This window comes from Mustela putorius, unplaced genomic scaffold (genome assembly GCF_011764305.1).
Source record: "Mustela putorius furo isolate JIRA1106 unplaced genomic scaffold, ASM1176430v1.1 tig00000224_pilon_pilon_pilon, whole genome shotgun sequence".
In the NCBI taxonomy this organism is placed as follows: Eukaryota; Metazoa; Chordata; class Mammalia; order Carnivora; family Mustelidae; genus Mustela; species Mustela putorius.
Window position 1 is genome coordinate 29,743,267 of NW_025421321.1, and position 13,525 is coordinate 29,756,791.

The 13,525-nt window shown below is 36.5% G+C and overlaps 1 protein-coding gene across 1 annotated transcript in view; it reads left to right on the forward strand.

Annotated features, from left to right (window-relative positions):
* The window catches only part of PAPOLG (poly(A) polymerase gamma), a 32,128-nt gene extending 22,900 nt beyond the window's left edge, over positions 1 to 9,228 (forward strand). Inside the window, exons 16-23 of the mRNA XM_004742010.3 lie at positions 1,216 to 1,337; positions 1,586 to 1,761; positions 2,132 to 2,220; positions 2,301 to 2,515; positions 3,044 to 3,109; positions 3,287 to 3,343; positions 5,207 to 5,301; positions 5,470 to 9,228. Of these exons, the coding sequence (XP_004742067.1) occupies positions 1,216 to 1,337; positions 1,586 to 1,761; positions 2,132 to 2,220; positions 2,301 to 2,515; positions 3,044 to 3,109; positions 3,287 to 3,343; positions 5,207 to 5,301; positions 5,470 to 5,716 (1,067 nt within the window). The 3' untranslated portion in view covers positions 5,717 to 9,228. The remainder of the gene's footprint in view (positions 1 to 1,215; positions 1,338 to 1,585; positions 1,762 to 2,131; positions 2,221 to 2,300; positions 2,516 to 3,043; positions 3,110 to 3,286; positions 3,344 to 5,206; positions 5,302 to 5,469) is intronic.
* Positions 9,229 to 13,525: the final 4,297 nt, after the last annotated feature.

Here is a 13,525-nt window from a genome sequence, read left to right on the forward strand (position 1 = left end):
GGCTTGGCTCATCTGAGTTTTCTAAATTCTTCTAAACTAGCTTTCACATTTATCATGAAAATGCAGATTCCTGTACATCACATCAGCTCTACTGTGTCCCCCACTCTGGGAGTAGAGCCAGAGAATCTTCAAGTTGAACAAGCACTCCTGGTGATGCTTTTATACACAATCTGGAATGCAAACATAAATTTTTCCATTCTAATTTGGGCTCACTTTTCCAAAAGCAGGAGGTTGGGAAGCTCTGTTTATTATAGATTTATAGAATGTTCTTCTTTAGAAAACTAAAGATAACTGAGACCCCCCAGAGATTAGATAATTTACCACATGTCACAGTAGTTACTGTGCAAAAGAAGCCTCTTATATGTGTCTTCAGTAAGCTTATAATCTAATTTGGTATTCATGGTTGAACATACATTACACATTATGCATACATACATAATTTGTGTGTTAGTAAACTGACATTCTTACAAGATCTGAAAAGCACTAGAAATGGCACTCTAGGTCAGTGTGTGTTTCAGTCTCAGTAAGTTGTTCAGGGCTGTTGAGCCTCATTTCCCTGCTTGTATAATAAGGATGTATTTCTAGGTAGTTCTTGACAGTCTGACATCCTGATTAGTGTAGTAAAAGAAGCTTCATAGAGGAGAAGAGCTCAAATTGCATCTAGGATATTTAGTGTAAGGATTAGCTTAGACCTGGGCAAGTAATTATGAGAAAGAGATGGTCTTTTGGGAAAAAAACAGAAAACAGGATTTGGAAGAAATTCATGGGTTTATTTTGTTAATGAGATTGAATTATTGGAAAATTTTAGAAGTTGGACATGAGAAAACTAGTTGGTTCTTATATTTTTCTAAGACTTTATTTCTTTAGAGAGAGAGAGCGCGCACTTAGATGCACATGTGCACTAGCAGGGAGCAGGGAGGGAGAGAGAATCTTAAGCAGGCTCCACACCTGACACAAGCTCAATCTTAGGACCCTCAGATCATGACCCAGGCTGAAAGAGTTGGATGCTTAACCAACTGAGCCACCCAGGCGCCCCTAATTGGTACTTAAATAGGATTGGGATATGGTAAAAATGTTTGAGAAATAGTTGTTTGAGCAGGGTGGGTATGTGTGTTTGTGAGATAATGGGGAGATACCAAATGCATTTTAGAGAAAGAAAACAAACCTTTCCGTTCAGGAAGAACTTGCCCATTTAACATATTAACATTGTTACAGTGTACAGACAGGCAAATAATATAAACATGCTAAAGGAAGGAATGAAAATTGAAGCAACTCATGTTAAAAAAAAGCAGCTTCATCACTACCTTCCAGCAGAGATTCTTCAAAAGAAGAAAAAGGTGAGTTTGTAATCTTAACTTTCCAGTGTATGGTTCCACTCAGACACATGATCCTAGGACTAGATTTGCATTTATAATAGCCTCCCAAACCTATTGAGAAAAAAGGAAAGAAAGGTACTATTCAATCAAGAACTAAAATCCCTCCTTTATTAGTCACAAAAGCTAATTCATTTTATGTACTTCTGAATTGAAACCACTAATTATTTTCATTTGCTTTTTGAAATCCTAACTGCTTTCCCCTCTTCCAGCAAAGTCTTTCTGATGTTAGTCGAAGTTCAAGTGGACCACAATCCAAAAGATCATCTCTAGATAGCAATTGTTTGGATAGCTCCAGGGACACTGATAATGGAACACCTTTTAATTCCCCAGTGTCTACAAACAAACCTTCCAAGCCTGACGTTCCTCCTTCAGGAGAAACAGAAAGGTCTGTCTTTCAGAATTTTCAGTCTTCAGTTTGGGGATGATGTAAACTTTTCTGTACCTTTAGCTAAATATCTTGTTAATATATTTTATTTTACCAAATGCTAGTCACTTTCTGGCTAGAAATACTTGGCAATTTGTTGTAATCCTTGGGACATGGGGTAGGCTTATGAAGATATAGGATTAGATCAGTACACAGAAATGCACAGGTTTTTCTCTTTTCTCACTTTTTACTTGGTCCTCTGCCTTTCTTCCCCTTTTCTCATCCTCCAATGAAATGTTAAAGTGGAAGTACTTGAAGAAATAATCCTGAATGTTAAGTGTTTTCAATAAGTAACACAGATTATTCAATGGTAATTCAAAACTTTTAATAGGAGTAATGCTGAGCCTGCTGCTGTCATTGTGGAAAAGCCACTGAGTGTCCCGCCAGCACAAGGACTATCTATCCCAGTCATTGGTGCAAGTAGGTATCTGTACTTGTGTTAGTAATTATTTTACTACTACATATACATTTAAGGACTAGAATTTTTCTTTCCTTTTCAGAAGTTGATTCTGCAGTAAAAGCTGTATCACCCCCAGCTGTGTGCACCATTCCTACTGTAGTGGGACGAAATGTCATTCCTAGAATCCCGACACCCCACAACCCTGCCCAGGGACAGCCACATCTTAATGGAATGTCAGCTAAGAATGTTACACACAAGAGATCCCGTTCGCCATCTATAGATGGGTCTTCTAAGAGGTTGAAAGACATAGAAAAGGTAAAGCTACAACCTTACTGGTAATTCTGTAGTTCTTTTATTGTTTGTTTGTTTGAAGTTAAACTAGCACTAGAGAAATTAACAATTCTCCATAGCTTAGTGCTCCTTAGGACTGTCTAAAAAGAATATTTGCCCAAACCTTAAAGGAATAATACTGATTGTTCGTCCTAAATTGAAATTAGTAATAGATCTAATAGATCTTGACTGATTGGTCTGAGTTTCTCCTTGACTTACCCAGAGGTCACTGTTGGTAACTAATGATATTTATTAGGTTAAAATGTTGAGGTCTTCTGCCTCCAGTAGGTGGTGGTAAGACTACTTTGTTACCATCTGCTTTGAGTTAACCAAAAAGATCACTCCAGAAGTTAATGGCAGCAGCTGAATTTAGTCTAATTTAAATTCTTTTCCCTCACCAGCCCTTGTTTGCAATATTTTTGACGAAAGCCTTGTCACTAGTTTCTCAGCTTATATAGATTATATGGTTTTTGTAGGTAATAGTCGCAATTCATCTTAACGTTTATATTTTAGTTTATTCGGCTTGAATCAACGTTTAAGGAATCACGTGCTCCTGAAGATCGAAAAAGAAAAGCAATGGTAAGTGTATTAATAATGTGCCTCAAAATATTATTTTCAGAGAGCTATGTATCAGGAAAAGTACTGCATTTGAAAGAGGATCAGACAGGTCTGTGAAGTTTGGGTTGTGTTTTTTGTGGGTAGAAATAAGCGTACAAAGGAAAGAAAGTTTTCATTTGAATATAATTTTGTTTTTAGGATGCCATTGGAGGAGAATGCATGCCTATTCCAACAATTGATACATCACGCAAAAAGGTAACAAAGTCTTATTCATAGGTAATCTTTCTACAGTTACAAAAAGCTTATGATCCTTGTACTGAGTGAGACAACAGGATAAGATTTTGTCCCTGTCCTCAAAGATCAGCAGTATAGTTGGGAGTTGGGGTGGAATTGCAAACAGTGTCTGGTCATTAAATATATGTATCTCAGAAGGGAGGAAAAGAGGAGGTAGTTTAAGACTTCATTACTTATTTAGCCTTTATTTTTAAAGAAGTTTAGTGCTCAGCATAGTAATTGCTTACCAACACTTGATGGTATATTTTTGTTGTACATCACTGCTTACTATTAAAACTTAGGCTTGGTACTTATTAATATTTTGGAAGAGCCAAATGTATCAGTATTCATAGTAAGTATCTTTAAAACATGAGCTAGAGTCCCTAAATCTGAATTTAAAAATTTATTTTTCAAAGAATTACCACTGAAACTAATAACATGCTGTTATTAAGCATGGTAAGTTAGTAAGCAGGTGCTCAAAAATCAGCTGTGTGTGTGTGTTCATGTGTTCAGAGACAGCTCTTCTCTGAGAGTTCACAGTGAAAAAAAATGGCTTGTTTTCACCCCGTTAAAGAGTAATGTACTTGTCAACAGTCAACTTTCACCCTGCCAGGTACCTCATGATGTATTGGCCATTTTATTTATTTTATTCATTTTTTTTTAAGATTTTATTTATTTGACAGAGATTACAAGTAGACAGAGAGGCAGGCAGAGAGAGGAAGGGAAGCAGGCTCCCTGCTGAGCAGAGAGCCCGACGCGGGGCTCGAACCCAGAACCCTGGGATCATGACCTGAGTGGAAGGCAGAGGCTGTAACCCACTGAGCCACCCAGGCACCCCATGTATTGGGCATTTTAAAACAAACAAAGTATCATACTTCCTAATAGTTGTAGAAGTCATAAAATTTCTTTTAACATAAAGAGTAGATTACCAAAAAAATGGATGTGTAATTATATATAATGGAAGAAAAAAGTTTGATGTGGGTATTAAGTATAAAAGCATGAAATAACATGCCTGGGTCTGGATTTAAAATATTTCCAGTATAAAGGGCAAGGGTATAGACCTAACAAATGTAGCAAAATTTTAATGTGTGAGTCTTGGTTGTGGTATTGAAGTCTTCATTGTCCTCTTTTATGTATGTCAGACATTTTTCATGTTTTTTGAATGGATGTGGGTAGGATGTAGGTTTAGCTAATGTAACATAGGAGGGGAATTAACTCACATACTGCTGCCATCACACAGCTCTCTGTATTTAGAGGTCTCTGTCTCAGTTGCTCAGCATTGGCCTTCATTGTGTAATCATTTTAGTATCCTCGACCCCCTCATCTAGACGCCTCTGAATCTCACCATCCCAGAAAAAACCTGGTCTGGCTACAAAGTCCTGAAAACTTAAGTATCTCACAAGTAGGGTTTACAGTGTTTTTCTCCATGAATGTATTACAGAAATTAACTGGATATCCAGTTTTCCTCTGTAATACCCATTTTTCACTTAGCACCCCAAGAGTTTCCTGCTTAGTGACCCTGCTCTTTGAGGAGGATCATGTTCTTTTGCATTTCTCAATCCAGAAGGGGCAAGTAATTTAACAAAGTCCTTTTTCCTATACATACACTCCTCCCACTTGCACCTTTTCTCCGTACCTCTGCTCTTCACCTCCAACTCTATTTAAAAAAAAGTCCCCCAAACAAGGAAGTGTCTGTGAATGTTGGAAGAAAATATCCAACACATAAGTGAGTGTTTAAGAGCCTAAGGGATATGGAGGAAAACTCAGTTTTGTGACTGATTTACTAGTTGGGACTTGATAATATATATTTGCTTTTTCTTCTTTGTTTCTGTCCTTTTCTAATAGAGACTACCCAGTAAAGAACTACCAGATTCATCATCTCCGGTTCCAGCAAATAACATCCGAGTCATCAAAAATTCCATTCGACTGACCCTTAATCGGTAAAAGCAGTGCCTCCTTACTTAAGTGAATATGCAATCATTTAGTGGCATAGATGCAGCCACTCTTTAAAATAGATGTGGCTGTCATACATAAAATAAGGTGAAAGTTTCAGTCATCGGACTAACGACCTTGAAGTGGTTTTTGAACTCTCACACTTTGACCTGCAGATGCCGTAGCATTCTCTCATTGATTGCTACATGCACTTCTGTGAGGATCACCTGCTATCAAATTGTCATCTACAATATTACGGCTTTGCGTTGGAGGTTTTACTGCCTTAACTTTCGATGCTTGTTTCTCTGTTGTGGGAACCAGTTCTTGGCTCTTTGGACACGGATAAAACAAGTCCTGAACTTTTTCTTTCTTTCTTTCTTTCTTTTTTTTTTTTTTAAGTCTTATGTTATAATCATTGTATAGTACTGAAAAAGTTGAAAACGAAACAAAAAAAATTGTCTTGTAATTTTCCAAATGTTAACACATTTACTTTAGCATTGAAGCCACTTTGTGAAACCTGAGATAAATGAATGTGAGGTATCTTTTCTGCTTTTTTCATTTGTGTAGATGTACTTATTGTCTATTCTGTTGATTTAAATTATTTTTTTTCCAGAATGGCACATGGAATATTTAAATTTCTATTTTTTTTGTGTGCCTTTCTGTCCAAGTGTTGCATAGTTACCAGGGAGGATTAGTCCAGTGATTACATAAGAGTTGGGCACCATAAATTCTCTGTATTTTGCCTCCCATGGAGGCCTTTGAAATGCATCTTTATAAAGAATCAGAATATAACCAAGATACTGAAAGTCAGTATATGAATGGTAAAATTGTTACATATCCTAGCTCATGCCATTCTTGTTAGTTGACTGGTATTTTTTACTGAGGAGCAACTCATTCCAGCACCAACAATAAGATACCTTGAAGTATGGCAAAATTGTATTTTTAAGGTGTAAAAATAACTTGGCATGGTAATTCTTGACCATTACTTACCCCACAACTTCAAACAGTTTCTTCATGGACTAGGCATGCAGAAATAAGCAGTGGATTTTACTGAAACCTAAAGGCATTTTTGAATGACATTGTTACCAACCATTAATTGGCTCAGGACCTTTGTAATTTTTATTTAACTGTATGAGTTGTCTTTTTTTACACTGCTTTTTTCAATGCATTTCTTAATATTTTTTAAGTTTCATGAACGCATGCTCAGTTTATTAAAATCCATAACCATGTAATTCTTGTAATATGTTGATTCAGTGTTTTGTAAATGAAGTCGTATGTATTTTCAGAGTATTTTTGTATGTACTGTAAGATACCATCTTTTCAAAGAGAAAACTTTAAAACCTTTACTGTCTCTCTTTAGTCTAATTTTTTAAATATGGATTATGCTTGAATTATTCTTAAATGTATAGATTGCACAGCCAGGAATGCTAGTATTTATTACCTTCTTCAACTGTCACTCGGCAATTTAGTAGGTTCTGGTAGGAAAGACACAAAATGGTACATTTGAATAGTGCAGGGAAAATACTCGGTTATATATTTTATAGGACTTGTGGGACTCACTTAGCCCAAGGAGTAATAATCTGTAATCTCTTGCAGGCCCCTTACCACTGAGTTGAAATGCTTGGAATTCTGATAGATCAGTATCCTTCACCCTTACCTGTTCCCTGATCCCTAGGTTGCTGAAATGGAAATTCTAGCTTTTAACTCTTAAAAGGAAAACTTAGAAGAGCAAGGAAGAAGTAATGATTGTTCCATTATTCACTTTTTACATAGCAAAAGACAAGAATGAAATCCTGTAAGTCAAGGTGTAGCTCACTAGGAAAGTTCTTTTAGCTGACTCTTTTCCTCTCTTCAGATATTCTAATATTTATTCCATAAATACTCCTTAAGCAAAAGTAAATGGTTATGAAAGGACTAATAACTGTCACCTGACTTCAGACTTTGAAAAATTCTTAAGATTGGAGTACATTTTATATATGTGATATGTTTGCATTTCTCTGTTTAATATCTACATATTTTCCCCTTTGATTATCAGTCTTCAGGGTCTCTAAGAAATTCTGTTTACCCTCCTTTTTTTTTTTTAACAAATTCTTTAGAGTGTTTAATAAGAAAGCTACAAGCCTAACCAAGAACCCCAGTATCACCTTTTCTCTTGTTTTAAAGGTCCATTCAGCATGGGGTTGAAACCTAGCCAAATGGTTCTGTGTTAAACACCTCAAAGATCTCATTCTTCAACTGTTTGGTAACTGGGGAGTTGATGAGATGCTTTTTGAGATGGTGGGTTTGGTCAGAAATGAAGTGTTTCCTATCCTAAACAGGAGGTAGGACTTTCAGTACATTTTTGACTGTAGTAGGAGAGCTCCGCTGTATTGGTTCCAAGTAAATAAAGGGGCTCTGGGATTGTATATTATGTTCAGAGGCACTAAGTAAATGTGACTACGAGTTTGAAACTATACCTAGAAATATATTTTATAAAGTCAAAATAATTTCCAGTATGTAGACATGTTCATTTTCATGAGGGTATTAAATTTTAATCTTAGAGTTCAGGACTGGCTCTGAAGAATAGTATTTATCAGAGGAAAATAATTGTCTGCTAGCTTAAATCTGAGGGACTTAACTCATTTGAGGGGGTACCTGGCTTAAAACCTTGTAAAACTGGGACAGCAGAATGAATTTTAAAAGACTATTGGTGCTTACAATGAGTGTCTTAAGGCAACAATCTAGTAACATTATTAAAATGCTTACTTGACTACAGTAGCAATAAAGTGAAGATGGACAGTGGCCACTTGGGCTAACCTTATTCTGTGTTCCTCAGCTTTGAAGTAGGAATTCCTAACTTGGGGATCATGAGCCTTTGGGAGGAATCCTTTTTAAATGTCTATTAGAAATTTTTGTTTATATGCATTTTTGTGGGGAGGGAGATTCATAAATTTTATCAGCTTTTCAAAGTGGTTCATGACCCCTTAAAAAAAGGGGCGGGGGTGATGGGGCATTGTTAGATTCCATAGCTTTGCAAGATTGAATAATCCCAGACTCTGAGGTTTTTTTCCATAAGATTTTTCTGTGGTACATTTCTAAAAATATACTATGGCTCTAACTAGTAAAGTGGGCTGTTGGAGGATTCTGGAACACCAAATTTCTCTCTTGAGTTTCTTTATATATTACAGATGAACCTTAATCAGTATTTTAAAAAATACTATTGAATTTATAAATGTCCTCATGTTTACTTAGATTAACAGGGTCAAACTTCAACAAATTTCAGCCTAAGATTGATCAGACTAGAATAGTTTAGAATGATAATTAGAATCATTAAGGATCTTTATCCTTTTATTTCAGTAGCATTAAAGTTCTCTCTTGTTCCTTCATGTTTATGGTTAGAGCAGAACGGATTGAACAGACCAATAAATAGAACTTTAGTTTTAAAAAATGGTGTGTGTATGTGTGTGTGTGTAAATAACTACCTATTAAATCTCCCAGAACTTAGAATTTAGGTCATGATGATAGTGGTAAGTAGTGCAAATGATGAAAGAAAACAGGTCTTAATAAATTCCTTTGAATTTTTTAAAAAGAATTGTACAAGATCAGATCCTTCCCAAATTCCCAGGTTTTTCTGGATTTTTCTGATAAGATTTTATATTTGAGGTTAGTTGAACAGAATATTATCATCAGACTTACTACAGTTTTTAAGCTACTGATGCATTTTCGCAAAGACTTATGAAATTACCTTATAAAGTACTTAGGAAATCTTTGAGGTACATGGTGCTACATCATTCCACAGTATTATGTAAAATGAATGCTGCAGCCGCTGTTCCTTTCTAGATAGTTCTTTGTGTAGTTCATATTAATATTTCCTGCCTTTTATTTGGATTGTCTTAGTTGTACACACAAGCCTCGCTTATCTGGAATAAGTAATCAAATAAACTTGCTTTGCTAAATAGGTGTTGATTGGTATTATTGGGGAGTAACTCAAGATAACCTTAGTTATTTCTCAAAAAACTGATAGCCAATTTGGTCATTTATCACCCAGACTCTTTTTAGCAGATAATGGTATCCAGTATCTGCTTAATATGAAAGCAAAGCTCATACTCAATTTGTATCACAAACATTAAACATTAGCAAGCAGTATCACATGGTGTCATCTTCCTTGAGTACAGGGGCAAAATCTGTCACTTACCCACAAAAGGCAACCAGAATTCTCTATTAATGTCTGGACAGAGGTGCATTTAGCAAGCAGGCCTTGGGTACTGTCCACAAAAGTACAAGTTACAGAGTACTACATTCCTGTTAATTTAACAGTGATTTGTTTTTAGTCAATCCACGTATCTTGAATACTAGTACTGAATTCGCAAATAACCTGTGTCTACATCATTTAGATTATTAGCTAGCCATTCATGGCTCCGATAGAAACACATTTGACATTAAGCTAATTAGCAAAGCCTCCTGTATATATTGAGCTATGGATAACAGAGGGGCTTCTAGAACATTAACAGAATTATCACACTATGCCGAAATAGTTTTGTTTTTTTGTTTCATGCTGAAATGTTTTAAAGTAAATTAGGTGCTTTATGGATCCCAATGCACGAAGTTATTAAGGTAAAATAAAATGTACTGCTTTTAAAGCACATGTTCTAAAAATTACCTTTCCAACTATATGGTCCCCAAAATAGCATACTTCTAAACCCTTACTTGCCGTCTCCCCACTGCTGACTTTTGGGGCCTAATGGCTGCACAAAGCCTTCTGATAACCTGGCCAGAGTAAATCATTCTACCATCCTAACATGTTACTTTCACCTTTCAATATTTCAGTTATTCTAACTTTCATATTCAGTTGTTTCCCCTGAAGAGGTTGTAGGTTTGAGAGTAGTAACATTTATCCAAGAATCTTTATGTAGTGTTGCTCAGATGTTCAAGAAGAGAACAAGGTCCTGTTTGGTTGGCTTTGTTTTGTTTTTTAATTTGATTATCTAGGAGACCTGATGATCTAAGTTTTAGAGGCAAACAAAATTCAGTGAAAATCATTAACACACATTTTACAAACCATTTCAACTGTAACACTTAGTAAGAAATAACATTTTATATTGCAAGCCAGCACATGTATACATATATACATCAATGTGTATATATATGTATATATAATTTTGATATGTGTGTATGCACATTTTATAATTAAATTTCACACACAAAAATGCTTTCCTTACTAAGTGTAGCATGGTTATTTTGAAGTGCTAATGGTGATTTCACTAAAGATTCATGACCTCTCCTGAGTCAAGATCTACGGTTTGAAATATATTGCATAAGGTGTTCTCTATCCAAACAGTCGTTTTTTTTTTTTTTTTTTTTTTTTAAGATTTTATTTATTTATTTGACAGAGACATAGCGAGAGAGGGAACAAAGGGGGCGGGCGTTGGTGAGAGGGGGAGAAGCAGGATTCCCGCTGCACAAAGAGCCTAACACTGGGGCTTGATCCCAGGACCCTGGGATCATGACCTGAGCTGAAGGCAGACGCTTAACAACTGAACCACCCAGGCACCCCCAGAAGTTTATTTCAAACTTGTATCAACTTTCTTTATTCAGTCTATCTGTACTAGGATGCAAACTGTTCTAGCAAAATAGTACTGAAAGGACGGCATAAGTCATGGGAGAAGTAGGTGAAGTACAGATACTCATTTCTCCCAAGGAAAAAATCTTACCCTCCCCCAAAAATCTTTATATCAAATTGATAATAAAGAAAAAAATATAGAAGTTAAAACTCAGAGTAAGAATTGAGACATATGGTTGTTATTTACTTTAGTATTGGTCAGTTGACCTCACCTGGCCAAGGACTGCCTTCAGTCCCTGGAGGGTGGACTGGGGTAAAATGAAGGACAAACATACCTTATAAACCAAGAGTCACTCAAGTAAGGTGTATAAGTTACCAGTTTAAAAAGTTCTGTTATATGATGCTGGGAAAACTGGACAGCTACATGCCAAAAAAATTGAATCTGAACCACTTTCTTACACCATACACAAAAATAAACTCAAAATGGATTAAAAGTCTAAATGTGAGGGGCGCCTGGGTGGTTCAGTGGGTTAGAGCCTCTGCCTTTGGCTCCGGTCGTGATCCCAGGGTTCTGGGATCAAGCCCTGCATCAGGCTCTCTGCTCAGCGGGGAGCCTGCTTCCCTCTCTCTCTGCCTGCCTCTCTGCCGACTTGTGATCTGTCAAATAAGTAAAATCTTAAAAAAAAAAAAAAAGTCTAAATATTAGACCTGAAGCCATAAATCCAGAAAAAAACAGACAGCAGTCAAATCTCTTGGACGTCAGCCTTAGCAACATTTTTCAGATATGTCTCCTTGGGCAAGAAAAATAAAAAAGCAAAAATAAAGTAAGGGGACCACACCAAACTAAAGTCTTTACACAGGAAACCATCAACAAAACAAAAAGGCAGCCTATGAAATGTGAGAAGTTATTTGCAAATGATACACCCGATAAGGGGTTAATATCCAAAATATATAAAAAACTTATACAACTTAATACCAAAGTGGGGGGGGGGTACTAATTCAGGGCTCCTGAGTGGCTCAGTCATTAGGCGTCTGCCTTGGGCTCAGGTCATGGGCCCAGGGTCCTAGGATCAAGCCCCACGTGGGCTGCCTTGCTCAGTGGGGAGCCTGCTTCTCCCTCTGGCTGTGTTCTCTCTCTCTCTCTGTCAAAGTATTTAAAAAAAAAAAAAAAAAACTAAACTGATTCAATTTAAAAATGGGCAGAGCACCCAAAGAGGCATTTTCCCAAAGAAGACATACAGACTTCACAGACACTTGAAAAGATGCTCAGCATCACTCATCATCAGAGAATTGCAAATCAAAACTACCATGAGATGTCACTTCATACCTATCAGAATGGCTAAACCAAAAAACACAAAAAACAAATGTTGACAAGGATGTGGGCAGAGAAAGGAACACTTGTGTACTCTTGGTGGGAATGCAAACTGGTGCAGCCACTGAAGAGAACAGTTGGAGATTCCTCAAAAACATAAAATGGAACTACAATATATATTGTAATATATATACCATATACCAAGAGAACTACCTAGTAATTGCACTACTGGACATTTATCCAAAGAAAATGAAAACACTAGTTCAGTATATGCACCCCTATGTTTACTGTAGCATTATTTACAATAAACCACTCTGGAAACAACCCAAGTGTCCACTGATAGATGGAAGAAGAAGATGTGAAATTACACATACACACAAAGATATAGATAATGGAATATTACTCAGCCATAAAAATTAATGAAATCTTGCCATTCATAACAACATGGACGGAATCTAGAGGGTATTATGTTAAACAAAATAACTCAGGCAGAGAGAGGCAAATACCGCATGATTTCACTTATACGTGGAATCTTAGAAAAAAAAAAAAAACAGAAAAGAAGAAAGAAACCGTAACTACAGAGAACTGGTAGTTGTGAGAGGGGAAGGGGTGGGAGTGGGCAAAAGTGGGTGAAGGGGAGTGGGAGGTCCAGGCTTCCGGTTATGAAATGAGTAAGTCACAGAGATCAAAAGTATAACATAAGGAGTATAGTTAATGTAAGGGAGTGATGAGTGGTGACAGATGGTAGCTGTACGTGTTGTGTAGTGTAACATACAGACTTGTCCGATTACTATCTTGTACACCCGAAACTAATGTAACATCGTGTGTCAAACTATACTTCAGTAAAAATAAATACCCCTTCGGCAGGAAAAAAAAAAAAAAAAAAAAAACATTCTATTGTACACAGCTGTCATATAATATCCCAACACACACCAGGAAATCAAGGATATAAGAGACTGGGGATTAAATAGTAAAAGCATTACTATCTCCTGAGAAATTCCAAACCATTATTATGAGAGTGTTGTACATTTTGTAAGTATTTAGGATATGCCTTTTAAAATATTAATGGAGTTTGGGGTGCCTGGGTGTCTCAGCAGGTTAAAGTCTCTGCCTTCCCCTCAGGTTATGGAGATTGAGCCCTACATCAGGCTCTCTGCTCAGCAGGGAGCCTGCTTCCCTTCTCTCTCTGCCTGCCTTTCTGCCTACTTGTGATCTTTGTCTGTCAAATAAATAAAAATAAAATCTTTTAAAAAAAATTAATGGAGTTTAATCTTTGCGGTGATCCTATGAGGTAGCACTGTTCGATATTTTACAAATGAGGACATTGAGGCTTTGAGAGATTACGCAGCTAGCTCCAAATTGCATAACTCTTAATTGGCAG